Raw genomic sequence first — 20,012 nt, 5'->3', positions numbered from 1 at the left:
AGTGCTGTTATGGTGATGTTACGATATATTACAGTGCTGTTATGGTGATGTTACGATATATATTACAGTGCTGTTATAGTGATGTTACGTGATATTACAGTGCTGTTATGGTGATGTTACAGGATATTACAGTGCTGTTATGGTGATGTTACGGGATATTACAGTGCTGTTATGGTGATGTTACGATATATTACAGTGCTGTTATGGTGATGTTACGATATATATTACAGTGCTGTTATAGTGATGTTACGTGATATTACAGTGCTGTTATGGTGATGTTACGGGATATTACAGTGCTGTTATGGTGATGTTACGGGATATTACAGTGCTGTTATGGTGATGTTACGGGATATTACAGTGCTGTTATGGTGATGTTACGGGATATTACAGTGCTGTTATGGTGATGTTACGGGATATTACAGTGCTGTTATGGTGATGTTACGGGATATTACAGTGCTGTTATGGTGATGTTGTGGTGAGGTTTATGGTGATATTACAGTGATGTTGCAGAGCTGCTAGAGAGATGTTACAGTGACGTTATGGTGAGGTTACAATAAGGATGTAGTGCAAACAAATAATGCAAACATTATTTCTGTCAACCCACACATGTCCAGTGAGTAAATACAAGCACATCAGGCCACCACAAAAACTGTTCCCTTCAGTTCAACTTTAAGTGTGGAACCTGATCAGTGTTTCCCTTGCAGCGGTGTGTGAAACAGGAGTGAGAGAGCAGGTGACGCCGCAGACATTTCAGGGATTAAAAGACACCCTGTGTGCGTTCCAATACACACATGCCCCGAAGAACCACCCATGTGTGAATTACTGATGTCATCTGATCTGGGCTGCAAAGTTCAGGCATCACACAGGATCAATGCCATCACAGAACGATTCTCAGCGTACCTCAGTTTTTCAGAAACATCAAAGTGTAAATGTAATTTTGGTGGTACATGATACTACAGATGCTGTATTTGAAGTGCTGTACATTGTCTATATTAGTAGTGCGTAGACTTTTTAAATCAACAGAATTACTATAAAATTTTACATTTATACATGAGTATATTTATCAAATCTCAAAATCGGAGACTTAATTAATCAAGTTAGGGATTCATGATCTATCGGCCACCATATCAGTATCAGCCGATATATGTTCATTTTTAATGTTATCGATATCTGCCCAATAAGAAAATCTGGACTGATTAAAGCCGACAGATAATGTAATATTTATTTCAGCTGCGCACTGCTCAACATGATGCTTTTAAATTGCTTGAAATATGATTGGAATCACTTCAAAAAGGAAAATACTTTCAAAACATATAAAAAAATTCAGATTTAGATTTATCAGGCGATGTATCGATTATCGGCTTTCAAATACAAAGAATTATAGGTTTACAGTATCGGCCAAAATTTTCATATCAGTGCATCCGTATAATAAATATGTGATGTGTTTTTCAGGGAAAACGCAACATGTGTCCTCCTATACTTACTGTACATTACAGTAAAATACTACAATAGTAAATTCTATCATTTTGCTGTTATTTAGTTATCTTAATATTTTTATTTAGTAATAATAATACATTTAATAAATTATCATTATTTTTTTAAAGCCATATTGATGCATAATCAACAAACACTGCGAAACGATTTTAAAATCGCAATCTTCATTCTGAAAAATCGGGTAACACTTTATTTTACAGTGTCCTTGTTACACGTTACATGTACTTACCATAGTACTAACAGTAAATGATGCATAATTACATGCAACTAACCCTCAACCAAATCTATAACCCTATAGTAAGTACATGTTGTTAATTAAACATTACTCAGTACTCAAATGTATAATTACACTGTAACAATGACACCTTAAAATAAAGTGTAACCAAAAATCACTATTAGATTATTCCTCTAAATCGAGCAGCAATGCCTGTCTAAAAGCAGGATCAGCACTCAATAGTGGCTGGACTGCTCAAGCCCTGCCCGCTTTAAAGGCCGTCACCCACCGATCGCTGCCACTTTGATGAGTCGGGCGTCGAGGCCGCTTGATATGATCTCTCGGAGCAGCTCGGCCTGGTCTCGGCGCCACAGGTACGCCAGCGGCTGGAGCTCAAGCCTCGCACACCTGCGGAGAACACACACACCTCAAGTGGAGAACGGAGAGGAACAATGCGAACTGAGCAGGCGTGCAAGAGGACATAATGGATGTGAAGAGAAGAGAGGGCGGCACTCCCACACCACTTCAAACACTATTTGTTAAAGGGATGCCCATTTTCCATCTTTAGGGACTTTGTGTAAAGTTTGTAACACACTTTGGTTAAAAATCCTCAATGCTTGTGTAAAACAAAACCCTTTAACCTTCTCAAAAACAGCTCTGTTCACAGCGACCCGTTTCAGTGCATGCCTCTTATAATAATAATAAACAGTCCGTCAGTGGTCGAGGGCGTAAAATTACAACTTTTTGAACTAGCATCTGGTCAATGATGAAATGTAATGTATTGTGTGTTTTGTTTTTGTGCTTTTTCTTAATAAAGCACACTTGTCAACTGGTGTTGCGTTTAGTTGTGCTGTAGAAATAAAAGTGACATTGACATCGACAATTAGCACTCGCTCTCCGGCTTGGCTGAACGCCAGCGCTACGCTCATGTGACATTGGTGGACGTCAGCTCAACGCTAGCGCCACGGGTCAAAGCGAGAGCCAAGTGATTAGCGATTAGCACGATACGCTGTGCCCCTCGGCATCATGGGATGTCAAGTATACAGGTAGGGTTACACCACTTATCCTGCGGAGGAACAATAGCTGACTGACAGCGGTATGTGCGGATACATGCACAGCTCGAGTGAGGCGCAGGGAAACCGCCTGTGAAATACATCACTAGTTTAATGCTAGTCAATTGACTAAATTACTCAACGACATGATGTGTGTTGTGTGTGAGGAAGGGAGAGAGAGGATCTTCACTTACACGTTTTCCACACGTATCCTCTGGTAGTCGGACAGAATGGCCCCGACGGACACGGCCTCCACACACACTTCCTCCTGAACACACAGATCATCAGATGGAGGACAGATATCAGAGTTGCTCAAATCATACACACGCAAACATCATGAACATCATGCTGGGTGCATTAATCCACATGCACTTCCTTCACGTGGCGTAACCACACACACATGACCAGCGTCGGCCAATAGTTTTTGCGCACAGAAAGTATTCTCGTCGTTTGATAATCTTAATGTTGAGCCGCTGTAGTCACTCGGACTATTTTAACGATGTCTTTAAAAACCTTCTGGGTCGGCCAGTTTCAATCCCACAGAAGCCTGTGGAGGAGTGATCCAGCTCTCAGATTTAGCTTAGGATTTAGGGAAACACGTGCCTCACGCAGGAAACACTCAACGTACCGCGTAAATGCGCGTAACTAGCATAAATCAAGCTAGCTAGTGTGCATAGGCCACGCAGTGTTAGCGGAATAACACATTAGTGGAGAGGACAAAATAAATTCATGCACTTTTAAGGACCTGTATCTGTGTGTGTTTTTCAAAGTCTTTCCAGGGCTTTGAATTTTTTTCTTCAGATTCCCAAACTTTCGAGGATGTGGAGGACGCGTGGGATCCTGCTCACGTAAACACCTCACATGTCTAATCCACTCCAACACAGACTTTACACAAACTATGGGAGCCAGTTTTAACTGATCTGGAACACAGAGTTTTGGTTTAGTTATTTGGATTTTAACGATTAGTGCTAATAGTTTGCAAGGAAAGTGTGTACTCTTTTTTTGTGTTTGCTTTGTATATATTGTTAATCTATTCTGTCAATGAATGGAAGTTGTTTCTGTGCTCTAAAAATGCAACAAAAAAACAAACCATCATGTAAACATCACGAATACAGAAGATCCAGCAGCGCCAGTCAACACAGTGATAAACACACACTCATATTAACACACGTCACAGTGTATCAAGGTGAAACCGCAAGTACTGAGGCTGAATCTGAAATCTCAGGCACAGTTCATCCTGGTGGTCAAACTCCAGACGTGAACATGCAGGGTCACACCACTGCTATAACACACGGGGTAGCGCCAGACGTGAAAACGCGGGGTAATGGCACTTCTAGAACACGCGGGGTAACGGCAGGCGCGAACGCTCGCGGGGTAACGGCAGATGCGCGCGGGGTCACACCACTGCTATAACACACGGGGTAGCGCCAGACGTGAAAACGGCAGGCGCGCGGGGTAACGGCAGACGCGAATGCTCACGGGGTAACGGCAGACGTGCTCAACGGCAGACGCGCTCGGGGTAACGGCAGACGCGCTCGGGGTAACGGCAGACGCGCTCGGGGTAACGGCAGACGCGCTCGGGGTAACGGCAGACGCGCTCGGGGTAACGGCAGACGCGCGCGGGGTAACGGCAGACGCGCTCGGGGTAACGGCAGACGCGCTCGGGGTAACGCCAGACGCGCTCGGGGTAACGCCAGACGCGCTCGGGGTAACGGCAGACGCGCTCGGGGTAACGGCAGACGCGAGCGCGGGGTAACGGCAGACGCGAGCGCGGGGTAACGGCAGACGCAAGCGAGCGCGGGGTAACGACAGACGCAAGCGCGCTCGGGGTAACGGCAGACGCGAGCGCGGGGTAACGGCAGACGCGCTCGGGGTAACGGCAGACGCGCTCGGGGTAACGGCAGGCGCGCTCGGGGTAACGGCAGGCGCGCTCGGGGTAACGGCAGACGCGAGCGCGGGGTAACGGCAGACGCGAGCGCGGGGTAACGGCAGACGCAAGCGAGCACGGGGTAACGACAGACGCAAGCGCGCTCGGGGTAACGGCAGACGCGAGCGCGGGGTAACGGCAGACGCGCCCGGGGTAACGGCAAACGCGAGCGCGGGGTAACGGCAGACGCAAGCGCGCGCGGGGTAACGGCAGACGCAAGCGCGCGCGGGGTAACGGCAGACGCGCTCGGGGTAACGGCAGACGCGCTCGGGGTAACGGCAGACGCGAGCGCGGGGTAACGGCAGACGCGAGCGCGGGGTAACGGCAGACGCGAGCGCGGGGTAACGGCAGACGCGCTCGGGGTAACGGCAGACGCGAGCGCGGGGTAACGGCAGACGCGAGCGCGGGGTAACGGCAGACGCGCTCGGGGTAACGGCAGACGCGAGCGCGGGGTAACGGCAGACGCGAGCGCGGGGTAACGGCAGACGCGAGCGCGGGGTAACTGCAGACGCGCTCGGGGTAACGGCAGACGCGCTCGGGGTAACGGCAGACGCGCTCGGGGTAACGGCAGACGCGAGCGCGGGGTAACGGCAGACGCGCTCGGGGTAACGGCAGACGCGCTCGGGGTAACGGCAGACGCGCTCGGGGTAACGGCAGGCGCGCTCGGGGTAACGGCAGACGCGCTCGGGGTAACGGCAGACGCGAGCGCGGGGTAACGGCAGACGCGAGCGCGGGGTAACGGCAGACGCGCTCGGGGTAACGGCAGACGCGCTCGGGGTAACGGCAGACGCGCTCGGGGTAACGGCAGACGCGAGCGCGGGGTAACGGCAGACGCGAGCGCGGGGTAACGGCAGACGCGAGCGCGGGGTAACGGCAGACGCGAGCGCGGGGTAACGGCAGACGCGAGCGCGGGGTAACGGCAGACGCGAGCGCGGGGTAACGGCAGACGCGAGCGCGGGGTAACGGCAGACGCGAGCGCGGGGTAACGGCAGACGCGAGCGCGGGGTAACGGCAGACGCAAGCGAGCGCGGGGTAACGACAGACGCAAGCGCGCTCGGGGTAACGGCAGACGCGAGCGCGGGGTAACGGCAGACGCGCTCGGGGTAACGGCAGACGCGCTCGGGGTAACGGCAGGCGCGCTCGGGGTAACGGCAGGCGCGCTCGGGGTAACGGCAGACGCGAGCGCGGGGTAACGGCAGACGCGAGCGCGGGGTAACGGCAGACGCAAGCGAGCACGGGGTAACGACAGACGCAAGCGCGCTCGGGGTAACGGCAGACGCGAGCGCGGGGTAACGGCAGACGCGCCCGGGGTAACGGCAAACGCGAGCGCGGGGTAACGGCAGACGCAAGCGCGCGCGGGGTAACGGCAGACGCAAGCGCGCGCGGGGTAACGGCAGACGCGCTCGGGGTAACGGCAGACGCGCTCGGGGTAACGGCAGACGCGAGCGCGGGGTAACGGCAGACGCGAGCGCGGGGTAACGGCAGACGCGAGCGCGGGGTAACGGCAGACGCGCTCGGGGTAACGGCAGACGCGAGCGCGGGGTAACGGCAGACGCGAGCGCGGGGTAACGGCAGACGCGAGCGCGGGGTAACTGCAGACGCGCTCGGGGTAACGGCAGACGCGCTCGGGGTAACGGCAGACGCGCTCGGGGTAACGGCAGACGCGAGCGCGGGGTAACGGCAGACGCGCTCGGGGTAACGGCAGACGCGCTCGGGGTAACGGCAGACGCGCTCGGGGTAACGGCAGGCGCGCTCGGGGTAACGGCAGACGCGCTCGGGGTAACGGCAGACGCGAGCGCGGGGTAACGGCAGACGCGAGCGCGGGGTAACGGCAGACGCGCTCGGGGTAACGGCAGACGCGCTCGGGGTAACGGCAGACGCGCTCGGGGTAACGGCAGACGCGAGCGCGGGGTAACGGCAGACGCGCTCGGGGTAACGGCAGACGCGCTCGGGGTAACGGCAGACGCGCGCGGGGTAACGGCAGACGCGCGCGCGGGGTAACGGCAGACGCGCGCGCGGGGTAACGGCACAGCTGGAAGGCGTCCGCACTCATGCCTTCAGCAAACTCAGATAAGCCTATCGCTCTCTGTCATCACTAAACTAGCCTGTGCAAACCACATTAGGCAGAACACACACACACACACATTACAAGAGCTTCAGGCTACACTCTTTATCTGGAACTGTGTTGTGTGTGTGTGTGTGTGTGTGTGTGTTTGTTACCACGCCGATTCAACATGAACCACTGATTTAATTTGAAAAAAAACAATTAGCAAATTCAGAACAATTCAATTTGTTTCAGGATAATTAGATGCGAGTAATAATAACTATAGTCACATAATGTGCCTGATGGCATTCTGATAAATATATACACTATATTATATATCTGTATATACATATTTATAATATTTTTCACTTAACCTGTAAGTAATATCTTCATTATTTAATGAATCATTAATTAAAATAAGGTATTATAGTTTATTGTCAATTGAAATGTTTATATTTAACCAACAAACGGGTGTAGAAACATGCGTGTTATTAAAAAGTTGATATAAAAATGCCTTATGTGCAATTAAAATGTTTAGTCCCAAACTTAGTTTGAGCTATTTGATTGTTTGCTTGATTATTGATTATAAATTGATTTATATTATTTAGTTTTGATTTTTCAGCCAAGTGCAACCTGAATCTTCAGTTTTGACCCACAATTTTCATTTTGGTGCATCCCTATTTATATATATATGTGTGTGTGTGTGTGTGTGTGTGTGTGTGCGTGTGTGTGTAAAATAAATACATGTTAACCAGACAAAGCTGCATATATAAAGTACACAATATACACATATAGGGGTGACAAACAGAGCTAAATATATAGATATAATAATATATACACGTACAGTGATAATTTTAATGAATAGGTTATTGCAGTGTGATATAATAACATTGTCAAACATTCAATTTTTTTTTAAATTGAAATGCTTTTGATATTATATATAGATATAAACTCACTGAGTGAGTAATAGATATCTAGACAATTTGAAACAATCATAACAATAATATTTGTGGTAATAGTAATAATAATAGTGTATAGTGCAATAATTATATATTATATATATATATATATATATATTTAATCTTAACTCCGCTGATAATGACACTAATATTAATATTAATATAGTTTAATGCAACTTTAGACCAGTCTGCAAAATAAAAAGACTAAATGTAAAGGCCTAAACGAAAGCTGAGCAGTCGCTCCGTGCCGCTGTCGGTCGATGCGAGGGCGAGGACATGACGAGGAAGCGTTACATCGTGACGACGAGCTGCTGAATGTAAATGTCATGTGGACAGTAATGAAATAAGCTCTTGTGTAAGCGGTACGAGTGTTCACAGGTGAAGCGCTCCTCTATTAGCCCTCGCATCGATCGGGCGTCCCGGGACCGACCCCAGAGGTCATCATTTATGTATTAAGCAGGTTTAAAGGTATCCATTTCTTTTTATGTTCTTTTCCAGCAGTAATGTGGAAGTAATCAGAGACGGGTTTGATATTTCTGCGCTCCTGACACCTCGAGCGATCGATGTCCCGCAGAAACCCACCTGGACACAGAAGCGCTGGATAAAAGCATGTGTGTGTGTGTGTGTTTGAGGCCCGATGGAGCCGGTTCTCGAGGGCCCGTCTGCTGATGTCGATATCAGATCGAGAGCCCGTGAGGCTCTTAAAGAGCAGGTTTGCTCCGCCTCTGATGAGTGTGTGTGAGTGTGTGTCTCGCAAGAGTTTGAACATCTGAAAGTGAATCTCATGACACGAGCCTCTGAAAATAATCATCCGGCACAAACTCAACGACCAATCGACCCGTTCGTTCTCTAACGACAGGACAGTATCAGCACTTTACTGTCAACAGCTGTAATTATCAGAGTGTGTGTGTGTGTGTGTGTGTGTGTATTCGTTTTAGGGCTGGGTATTGACAAGGGGTGTCACAATATATTGCAATACGAAAATGCAACAATACGTGTTGTGTATAATTCACCCAAAATAAAAATAACTGTGTGAGAAAAAATAAAGTTTTATTGTGAGAACTGCAGTATATAATGTAGAATATAATGTATAGTAATGCAGTGGGGGAATATGTGTGTGTCCGACATTATTGTAAATATATCTAGTCAGTGACAGAGATCATCATATTCATATCCAATAATTCAGTGTTTTCAGCTTCAGAATCATGAATATTGTTATTCTGGTGTCTCTATTGGGTTTCAGCACCAAGTCCAAGCCTGTTCATTCACACACACAATCTCATACATCACATTTAGCATTTAATCACTTTATTCTTCAGCTTTTATCTTGCAGTGATGTGGTGTATCGTGAGTTATTGACACATATTTCATGATTCGATGTATTGGTTGCACTTTAGATTTAGGTTTATTAACTAAGACTAATTTCGGTATGATAAGAACTGCTATGACTAATTATAGAATACTGTATCGAGCACATGACGGCTGAACGAGTGATGTTTTATTGTTTTTACACTTCACACACACTCTCAGCAGAGCGTCGATGTGTTCTGGCTGTACACTTCATGCTTTCCTTCACAGATCTACAAAGCAAAGCTGTGCTTCTCATGTGTGTGTGTGTGTGTGTGTGTGTGTGTGTTCGCTTCTCCTCAAAATCGTAATTATGTTTGGGGATTGCACAAAAAAAAAAACAATCACTTCTGAAAAAAAAGTATATATATATATATATGTTAGGGCTGTGCAAAAATTAATTGCGATTAATCGCATCCAAAATAAAAGTCTGTGTTTACATAATATATTTGTGTGTGCTGTGTATAATTATTTTGTATATATAAAAACCTATGCATGCATGTATACGTATATTTAAGAATTATTTGCGCTTAAATTCTGTATATATATATATATATATATATATATATATATATATATATATACATAATCTATATTGTATAAATATAAATATTTTATATATGAATAACACATTTTCTTAAATATATACATTTATGTGTGTGTATTTATTTATACAAAATAATTATATACAGCACACACAAATATTGGTAACACTTTACAATAAGGTTCATTAGTTAACATTGGTAAATGCATTAACTAACATGTACTAACGATGAGCAATGCATTAGTTACAGTGTTTATTAATTTTTGTTAATGTTAGTTAATACAAATACAGCTGTTCATTGTGTTTTCATGTTAGTTCACAGTCCATTAACTAATGTTAACTAATACAACCTTTGATTTTAATAACGTATTAGCAAATGTTGGAATTAATATTAACTAAGATTAATAAATGCTGAAGAAGTATTGTTCACATATTGTACATGTTAACTAATGTAGTTAACTAATGGACCTTATTGTAAAGTGTTACCCAAATATATTATGTAATCACAGACTTTTATTTTGGATGCGATTAATCGCAATTCATTTTTGCACAGCCCTAATATATATATATATATATATATATACACACACTCACTGTATATATATATATATATATATATATATATACACATACTTACAATAATAATGCCGATTTTGACACACAGACAGGTTCGGTGTGTGGAGGTTTAAGGGGTCGACGGTGTAATAACAGACATTAATTACAGGTATTTTTAATTACAAGTACACTGTAAAACATGTACAAGAACACTGAATCAAACGATTCATTTAATTGTAAGTGCATTGCAGTTAAACACATTTAAAGCGAAAATCCAGCGTTTAATGTTGTTTATGTGTGTATGTGGTGTTCATAAGTTGATAAGTGGACAGCATTGCTGAGTATTAAAACTGCAGTGAACCAAAGTCTCAAAAAAACGCTTTGAAATCGCTGGTGTTTCTGACGTCACAAACCACCTTGTAACCAATCAGAACAACAACCAGTGGATCTCTGAGTGAGTGAGTGGAGGCGGGGCTCATTTGCATATTCATAGAACCGCGCATACTAAATGAGGCGAGGGTGTCGAGTTACACTCAAGATACTTTAAGACATGAAAAATAATTTAAGGAAAAATCATTTAAATATGTCATTTTGGAGATCAAAGACGAGTTTAAGGGATGAAACGATCGACTACAGCGGGACTTTAATATAAGCGGGAGTAGAAGTGAAGATGCTAATAAAGACTATAAGAGAAACTTGGACCATGTGAACAAAAAGACTTTAAGAAGAAACAGAGAATAGACACGCACACACACACACTTCACTCACATAAAGCTATTTATTTGCTTTATCACTCGTATCTTTGCAAAATGCAACTATATTATGGTCCACGCTAAATGTGACATGGCATGAAGATATTATAAAAATTATGATTTTATGTGCCGCTGTTTTAAAAACATGTGCTGCAAACACACACAAGTGTAATTTGGTGAAGGTGCCACACACACACTATGACATGAACGTCAACTCAATCTCCACGAACCTCAGTCTTGTGACACACACACATCTCACAGCAGTGAAGAGACGTATACGCCTGTGTACTGACACTAATGCAGAAGAAAAGCTCACGCTCTGGATTTCGTTCAGAGGAGTTCACGTGATCACCTATAGATGGCACTATGGCACCATCACACACACACACTGAACGGCACACCTAAAACACAGCCATTCCTTTATGTTCAAGTGTCATTTGCTCAAAAGATAACATCTAATTAAGTCAAAGTGCTGGATGAATCTTTAAGAACATCACACTCCTGATGCGAACGCTCTCGCTCGTGCCGCAGGTTCACCCGCTCATTACCGCACCGTCGCTGTCAGGCTTCACACACACATCCTTTTGATATCCGGAAATAATCTGGACGTACAAAAGAAACTCTTTTTTTTATTTGGCTAATTTTGTCATCATCAAAACGAATGTATAATTTGTGTATCATTCTGTATGTTGTGATGAGGAAGTAATGCTGGAACAGGAGGATGTGTCGGCAGCGTTCGGGGCCATCATGTGACTATAAAACACTATATAAACAGTGTGATGAATAAGGTCAAATGGAAACATTAATAGTGTTTTACAATTATAAATGTCCAAAGATGCTGTTTATGAACCATATCAGCACAACTCTACAGTATAAACAGATTTAATACCGTAAAAACAGTGAAATATTGATTTTAATCATCTGTTTTCTATGTGAATATACAGTATACTGTGATCAAAGCTGAATTTATCATCATTACTCCAGTCTTCAGTGTCACATGATCCTTCACAAATCACTCTAATATGAGGATCTGATGATCATAAACATTTATGAAAAAAAACTTTTCAAAAATATTTTTGTGGAAACTGTGAAACATTTCATTTTTCAGGATATTTGATGAATAGAAAGTTCAAAAGAACAGCATTTCTTTGAAATATAATCTTTTGTAACATATTCGGTTTTTGATCACTTTTGATTAATTTAATGAGGACTTAATAAATAAAAGTATTAATTATAATTTGTTTTTAATCTTACAGACAACAAAACTTTTGAACACTAGTGTATATGTGTTTGTTAGTAAACATTAAAGTCGTCATGAAAGTGAAGTCGATCTGGTCTTCTCTCCTCTATTGTGTCGTATATCGAGTGAAACGCTTCAGGAACAAGAACACATGTGGGCGGGGCTTGATTGTGTCTAAGGAACTGATTGGATGGTTGTGGTTTGCTATTGGCTGATCTGATGTGAGTGACAGGTTATAGCCCCGCCCACATCATCAGAGAAGAGAGACGCTGCAAGAGGAATTGCGTATAAGATGCTTATTCTGATTCAAGATTAATAGCACAATAATGATGATCTGCACATACAATTTTCCATAATTATTTTGATTTCATGGTCACTTTAAACTATTTAAAAGTCATACACTCATCAAAACAGAGAGCGCGCATCACTGCATGATGTAGTGTATTAAAAGCCTTTATAATGCCCTCAATATTCAAGACAAGGGGCAAAATGTCTTATTTCTCTGTATGTCTTACTTTTATCCCATTTAATATAGTTAATCATCATGAAAAGAAGCATTTTTCTCCAAATACCTGCACGATTACAAATTTATTGATTAAATGTATGAATTTAACACAAAAGATGAAAAAATGGCTTTATAAAAGGTAAAAATGGCCATAAAAAGGTAAAAATCAATTTAATTTTTTGGAAAATATGATTTCTGTCCCTCTGTGAACTGACAGAATATGAAGAATATCAAAAACTTTATGAGTGTCTGTCCACATCAGTCCTAAACCAGCCAGAGTACCCCCACACACACACACACACACACACTCAGCAACACATCGCCTAATTATCGTTATCGAGAAAATAAACCTAGTTGTAATACCCATGTCATTATACACGTGTCCTCATAAACCAATAAGAACACACACACACACGCTATCAGGAGTCAACAATGTACAGATGCCCTGGAGGCGATGACCCCTGACCCCTGACCCGTGCTGTTTAAACATCAGTGGTTAGAGTTCACACACATCTGAGATGTAGCTGATCGTACACTGAGATGCTCGTGTCATGCCTTCACAGACAGAATCATAATCATAATCGTGGCATGTGCGTATGAGGTTATGGAATGTTATGGAATTGCATTAAATCAGACGCAGGGTTACACACTTAAGGACTAGTGTGTGTGCTGTGAATATTAAAGACTGCTGTGTATGGCCTGAAATATTATCACCATAATTGATTCCATATCATATACGATATCATTATTTATCAAGATATTCATTTACAACCAATGGGGAAGGAAACAGTTTCTACATATTTGTTAGACTTAGACTTAGCTTTATTAATCCTTAGGGATGACTCCCAAAAGGAAATTGAAAATTCCAGCAGCAGTTTTAGCAAGAAAAGAGAAGGAGAATAAACAGAAGACAGTACAAACAACAAAATTAGAAATAATAATAATAGTCAAAAAAATCAACAAAAGAAAAAAAGACCATAAAAAAGTGTAAGTATTGAGTCCAGTATTAAAGTGCTAGAGCGATAAAGTGACCAGGCATTAATGCAAGTCCAGATACTGTAGATATATATGTATTTACATATATTGTCCTATCGTCCTCTCTACCCTATTTCCTCCTCCCCCCTAATGAGGAGTTGTAGAGTCTGATGGCATGAGGAACATATAGCATATATATGGCATATAGAATGAATGTAAACGTGTGTGTGTGTGTGTGCACAATTAAACTCCACAGAGTAGCTAACTTTAGTTTACCCACATAGAAATCTCTCTATCGACATGTCCGTCTTATTTCTGTTAGATTACATTACAACAACAAACTCACAGCTCTTCACCACCACCCGCCAAAATAAGGGTTCTGTCTAACTTGAAGAAATGATGACACAAGTATATGACCATCGTACAGTAGAATGAATACCTCTCAAAGAAATATTAACAATAAAAATACAGTTTATTATTTGAAGAGTTCAGATGCAAAAGCCTTTTAAGTGCCATTTGAAATTTTCTTCTAAAATTATCATTTTTATCAAGCTTGTGGATTTAAGTTCAGTAATTTCACTTAAATGGCAATTAATAGGTAATCTTCATTGCCATTTAAGTGAAATTACTGAACTTAAATATACAAGCTTGATAAAAATGATAATTTTAGAAGAAAATTTCAAATGGCACTTAGAGGCTTTTGCATCTGAACTCTTCATATGCTTATGCCTTAATTTGAATAACACCATTTTTGATAATAAATGTGTATTAGACACTCAGACAAAAACAACAACACAGAATTTCTGAAAAAGCACTAGGGGTCTATTATTGTGAAAAAAATTAATAAATAAATTATATATATATATATATATATATATATATATATATATATATACATATACATTTATATATTTATATATATGTATATATATATATATATACACATTTATATGTATATATATATATATATATATGAAGAGTTCAGATGCAAAAGCCTCCAAGTGCCATTTGAAATTTTGTTCTAGAATGACCATTTTTATCAAGCTTGTGTATTTAAGTTCAGTAATTTCACTTAAATAACAATTAATAGGTAATCTTCAATGCCATTTAAGTGAAATTACTGAACTTAAATATACAAGCTTGATAAAAATGATAATTTTAGAAGAAAATTTCAAATGGCACTTAGAGGCTTTTGCATCTGAACTCATATATATATATATATATATATATATATATATATTGAGGGAAAAAATATTAAATATGAAAAAAACAAAAATAATTCAGTCAAACGCTTCATTCTAAAGGCCTGAATCATGCAGGGACACAGCAACTGTGTTTGAATCACTTGTTAGACCGAATCTTTCAAAAACATGGATTCATTCACAAACGAAACATCAGTAAATGCACACCGGCTCAAACCTGAGGATCTGTTTGGGACTATTCGTAGGAATAATAGAAAAACGATATTCTTTGTTACATTAACTTATCGTTTTATTGAAATGTTATATTAAATTAATATCATGTTTGCAATAGTGCTGATATTGGGGAAAACGGGTGTGGTTTTGCTTATAAGCTGTTATAAATATTTAAAACGAGAACTCATACAGAACTCATTTTTGGGGGGAACTTAATAGATTTTTGTCCTGAGGACCATTCATTTCTGACCCTGGTGCTTATAAATGCACAAACACATACACTACACACTAATGCAAGAGGAAAACATTAAAAAGCATCATATGCATATTTCGTTATTTGAAAGAAAAGTGTTTCAAAGTATGATGTTTTGAAGAATGTTGCTAATCGAACGGTTCTGGGGACCACTGATAATTCTCAAAAGAAATCTTTCAATATTCAGTTTTGGCTGGAATAGATAAATATGGTTTCATTAATAAAGTGCCTCAATACAAGTCATCATTAAAGGGAAGTAGAGCTCATCTTTTACGCTCCATCTTCTATTGTGTCGTATATCGAGTGAAACGCTTCTGGATCGAGAACACACGTGGGCGGGGCTTGTTCGGCCCATGGAGAGCTGATTGGATCGGAGGCTGAACGGTTAAATTCCCAGCGCAGGTTCAGATCCACACACACACACACACATCTAACCTCCACCACCCCCAAAACAACAAGCCCTTAAAATTTGATGGCAGTCTTGTGTGAAAATAAGGGGGAACACGTCTGTCGGGCCTCAAACGCGTGTGGGAGTCTGAAACCTCTCTCAGATTCAGGAAGTGATGCGAGAAAACATCACATCAGCTGACAGACACAACGCACTCATCAATCACAACACTATCAAATATAGCCGCAAGGAGCAATTATCAGGGCCAAGCGCAATAAGAGGAAAGACATGCCAACATGGCTGGGAGTGTCAGACCGACTGCAGCAATTAGCAATCAAAGACATTTCAAGACGATTTTAGGCGAAAAATCATATAAACAGTAACTAAAATATCATTTAATGAATTATCACTTTCGACCAATAGGTGGCGCAGTTACGAAATCGATGACAATGACACATGTGAAGTTTGGTGTCAGTATGTGAAGGCATTGCAGAGATAAAGCCAAAGACTTGTTATGGCAGCATGCATCAACTTTACGGCTGCGGTATACGAAAACGGTTTCATCCATCAACACGAAATCCAGAGGATACAATTTTGGTGAAAAGCGGCATAACCCAAGGAATCTGTTAAGACCAGGTTCATTACAATCGGCAAATCTATTCAAAAGTTATTACCATTTATGAATTTTTTTAATATAATTTTTTTTACCACAAGGTGGCGCTGCCCGAATCTTTTTGAGTACCTTCAAGGCATGGCGCCGATGACGTATACCGAGTTTCGCAACAATACGCTAATGCATTCATAAAGTATTGCCTTTCATATGACAATACTGTATTGAAGTCAATGGCAATTTCATGTTTTGTTCTATAATAGCGCCACCAAGAGGCTCAATCCCACACTTCACACAGTGTCATTTTTACCACTTACTGTTAATATTTTGACATTTGGCAATAGTATAATGCCAGCAATCTATGTTTTTAAACTTCTGACAGTGGTTTCATCTCGATCCGACTAACGGTTTCGAGGATATCGGCAAATGTTTTTTAATCGCTAAATCACAACGCTACACAAACCATAAGGCGAAACCTAGCATGTTTGCTATCGTTGGCCTCGGCAAGGATTCAGGGACCCAACGAGACGACTCCCATAAAAATCAGTCAACCACAGCCAGAGTTATAAGCATTTGAAAATTTGATTTTGCCACTAGGTGGCACTGGTTCAAAACGTCTCAGGCTCATTCAAGGCATCGTATCAATGACCCATGCCGAGTTTCGTAACAATATGTTAATACGTTCATAAAATACAGCATTTCGGTTTAAAATTCAAACGGGCCGACGCCTAAAATAGTTGTATATCAGTCGACTCAGTATGACGGCCAGAATCTAACGAGACCACTTTTATGATTTTTTTGGACAAACCGTTCATACGTTATAAGCTAAAATAGCCACTTTCCTTATCATCCGGACCAGTAGGTGGCGCTGTGCCGAAACACAGCATGTCACCTCAAGTCATCCTTGTGATGACATGGACCAAGTTTGAATACGATAAAGTGTGGCGGAGATACAGCCTTATGCCTGTTTTCGCAATCGCTATGTAAAATTCGTTCACGCAATATTCAATAAACGTTTGAAAAATCAACTCGAACTGCATAACTTTTTGTCGGCATGATCTGAAGATGATATGGTTAAATTTTAATAGCAAAAACTGAAGCAACTGTCTAGAACAAGTTTGAAAAAATAGGTTTTTCGGAAAATTCAAAATGGCGGATTTTTTTTTTTTCAAGCCCATGTCTCCAAAGTTTTTAGCATAAACATGAGTGAAACTTTGGACAGTTGGTGGCGCTAGAGGGATTGTGTTAGAGTCTCCAAATTTTCTATGGTGGCTGTTCAGGCCTCTATCAGTATGCCATAACTTTCCCACGAGCGTTTCTATGGTCTGCCTTAGACTTCCATACGGAAGAACAATAATAATGAGAACGCCAACGATTTCAAGAGGAGCTACACACTTTCAGTGCTTGGACATCAGATGTGCAGCAAAACCTCCTTCAGCTGAACACTCACATTTTACAACACTAACTATGGCTACCAGTCCACCAAATACTTTTTTCCCTTTAAAGGTCCCGTTCTTCGTGATCCCAAGTTTCAAACTTTAGATGGTTTGTAATGTTGTTGTTAGATTATAAATAATATCTGTAAAATTATAAAGCTCAAAGTTCAATGCCAAGCGAGATATTTTGTTTAACAGAAGAAGTGTGATGTACAATAAACTTGATCAAACTCCGAAACAGCAGACTATGCTATTAATAAATGATGGATACATACAAGCAGACAAATGCGTTATAATAACCGTAATTAAACTACTAAACTATACCTGTTCCATCTCTATACAGCACTCTGACTCATGTAGTCAAAAATGAACACCTTTACTGAGAGTTTCTGATATTATCATCATTCCGTGAGATGAAATTGTCCTGAGAGACTGAGCGCGAGCTCGTGAAGCTCCGCCCCCTGTGCCGACAGCAGCAGCAGCTCATTTGCATTTAAAGGGCACACACTCAAACAGCACGTTTTTCCGAGCCCCAAAAATGACAATTTAAACATGCTGTAAAAAATGATCTGTTGGGTATTTTGAGCTGAAACTTCACATTCTGGGGACATCAGAGACTTATTTTACATCTTGTGAAAAGGGGCATAATGCAGGACCTTTAAACTAAAGCACAACGATTCACTTTAGCACTTTTATAAACTGTGGCTGATCCTGGACGCGACCGCAGTAGGATCCTGGATAAACTGAGAATTATGATTTTTGGGGGTTTTAAACAAAGATCACGATTCACGATTCTGAACTGACAACTAAACAAAACATAATTTACTAGAAGTTCTGACAAAAGTGCTTCAGGTTATTTAAAAATGTGTAATTAAATGGAATTAATTGCTTAAAAAACAGTTAAATGAATGATTCAATGACTCAATACTTCAATGACTCACTCATATATACATGTTTCATTACTGGACGAATCAGCTGGACTCGAACAGCACTAGCACTCGTTCTGCCGGACTGGAACAGCACCAGAGCTCATGCAGACGCAGAGAAGGTGTTTTACCTGGACGAGTTTGAGCAGCTGATAGAGATCCTCCACCTCGTCTCCTTCCGTCGGGCTGTACTCTCTGCCGGTGTGCAGACTCGAGCCCTTGATAGTGTGCCTGTACAGGGGCAGATCCATGGCCTCCGCCAGCAGATCCACGGCCTGGTGACCCACCGTCTGGTACATGTAACTGTCCAGCTCATCCGACACGGCTGACCAACAACACAGGCATTACTGACAATATACACACACATGCGTGAACATTCAAAAATCTAGGGTTGGTAAGACTTTTAATGCTTATGAAAGTGCGTCTTCTGCTCCCCAAGGCTGTGTTCATTTGATCAAAAATACAGTAAAACAGTGAAATATTATTAAAAAGTAAATCAGCTGTTTTCTGTGTGAATATATTGTAAAGTGTAATTTATTCCTGTGATCAAAGCTGAATTTTCAGCATCATTACTCCAGTCTTCAGTGTCACATGATCGTTATATCCTAATGTAAAAACTATAACTAAGCATTTAGCGGTGTCTGGGGAGATTCTGAGGGAAAATCCTAAATATTTGAGAGTCTGAGTCTGGGGAAAAGTCATTATAGTGATCTTACCGTGTGCAGGAGGCCTGAGGTTGGCAAGGGCCACTATAGTGTGACCAGCAGACACACACTGCATCATGTTATAACAGCTGTCTTTACCGCCACTGCAACACACACACAGATTTACACCCTCATATTCACGTCTCGTTGTAATCGCGGTAGACGCAGCGTCGTGTTAACGTTACCTGATCAACGCAACAACTCTCATGATGTTTATTTCACAGATGATGTTTTATTCGCTGCAGACATACAGAAATTCATTAGCAGTGACTGCAACCTGTGTTTATCATCACACACACACACAGACACACGTGTTTCTGCCGCTCGACTGTAAACACTGCCGCTTCTTCCGGGTGACTGAAGGACCCCTAGGGGGGCTGTCTGAGGATCTGCCTGAGCGAAATGCAATGACTGACTGCCGAGCCAACCTTTCTGCTTAATAACACACTGGATGTTGTGCTTAAATATCCGCTATATGAAAGCAACATAAGTAAATAATAATGATTGTAAATCACAAATTTGACACGTAAAATTTCATTTTGAGAAGACGACGAAAGTAATAATTATGACTCTGAGGTAAATTCGAATTATGGCATACAAGTCATAATTATGCCATAGAAATGTATAATTTCGACTTTTATCTCATGATTTTTTTTTTTAACATTTGACTTG

At 41.8% G+C, this 20,012-nt stretch overlaps 1 protein-coding gene across 1 annotated transcript in view; it reads right to left on the bottom strand.

The window, feature by feature from the left end:
- The window catches only part of dph6 (diphthamine biosynthesis 6), an 85,316-nt gene extending 65,628 nt beyond the window's left edge, over positions 1–19,688 (bottom strand). Inside the window, exons 1-5 of the mRNA XM_089120009.1 lie at positions 19,526–19,688; positions 19,353–19,444; positions 18,768–18,961; positions 2,955–3,028; positions 1,998–2,116 (exon numbers count right to left, since the gene is read on the bottom strand). Coding sequence (XP_088976135.1) covers positions 1,998–2,116; positions 2,955–3,028; positions 18,768–18,961; positions 19,353–19,444; positions 19,526–19,548 — 502 coding nt within the window. The 5' untranslated portion in view covers positions 19,549–19,688. The remainder of the gene's footprint in view (positions 1–1,997; positions 2,117–2,954; positions 3,029–18,767; positions 18,962–19,352; positions 19,445–19,525) is intronic.
- Positions 19,689–20,012: the final 324 nt, after the last annotated feature.

The sequence above is a fragment of the Pimephales promelas genome, chromosome 15 (genome assembly GCF_988280905.1).
Source record: "Pimephales promelas chromosome 15, fPimPro1.hap1.1, whole genome shotgun sequence".
NCBI classification, from domain to species: Eukaryota; Metazoa; Chordata; class Actinopteri; order Cypriniformes; family Leuciscidae; genus Pimephales; species Pimephales promelas.
Note: the sequence above shows the minus strand (reverse complement) of the source record. Positions and strands in the feature narration are given on the sequence as shown.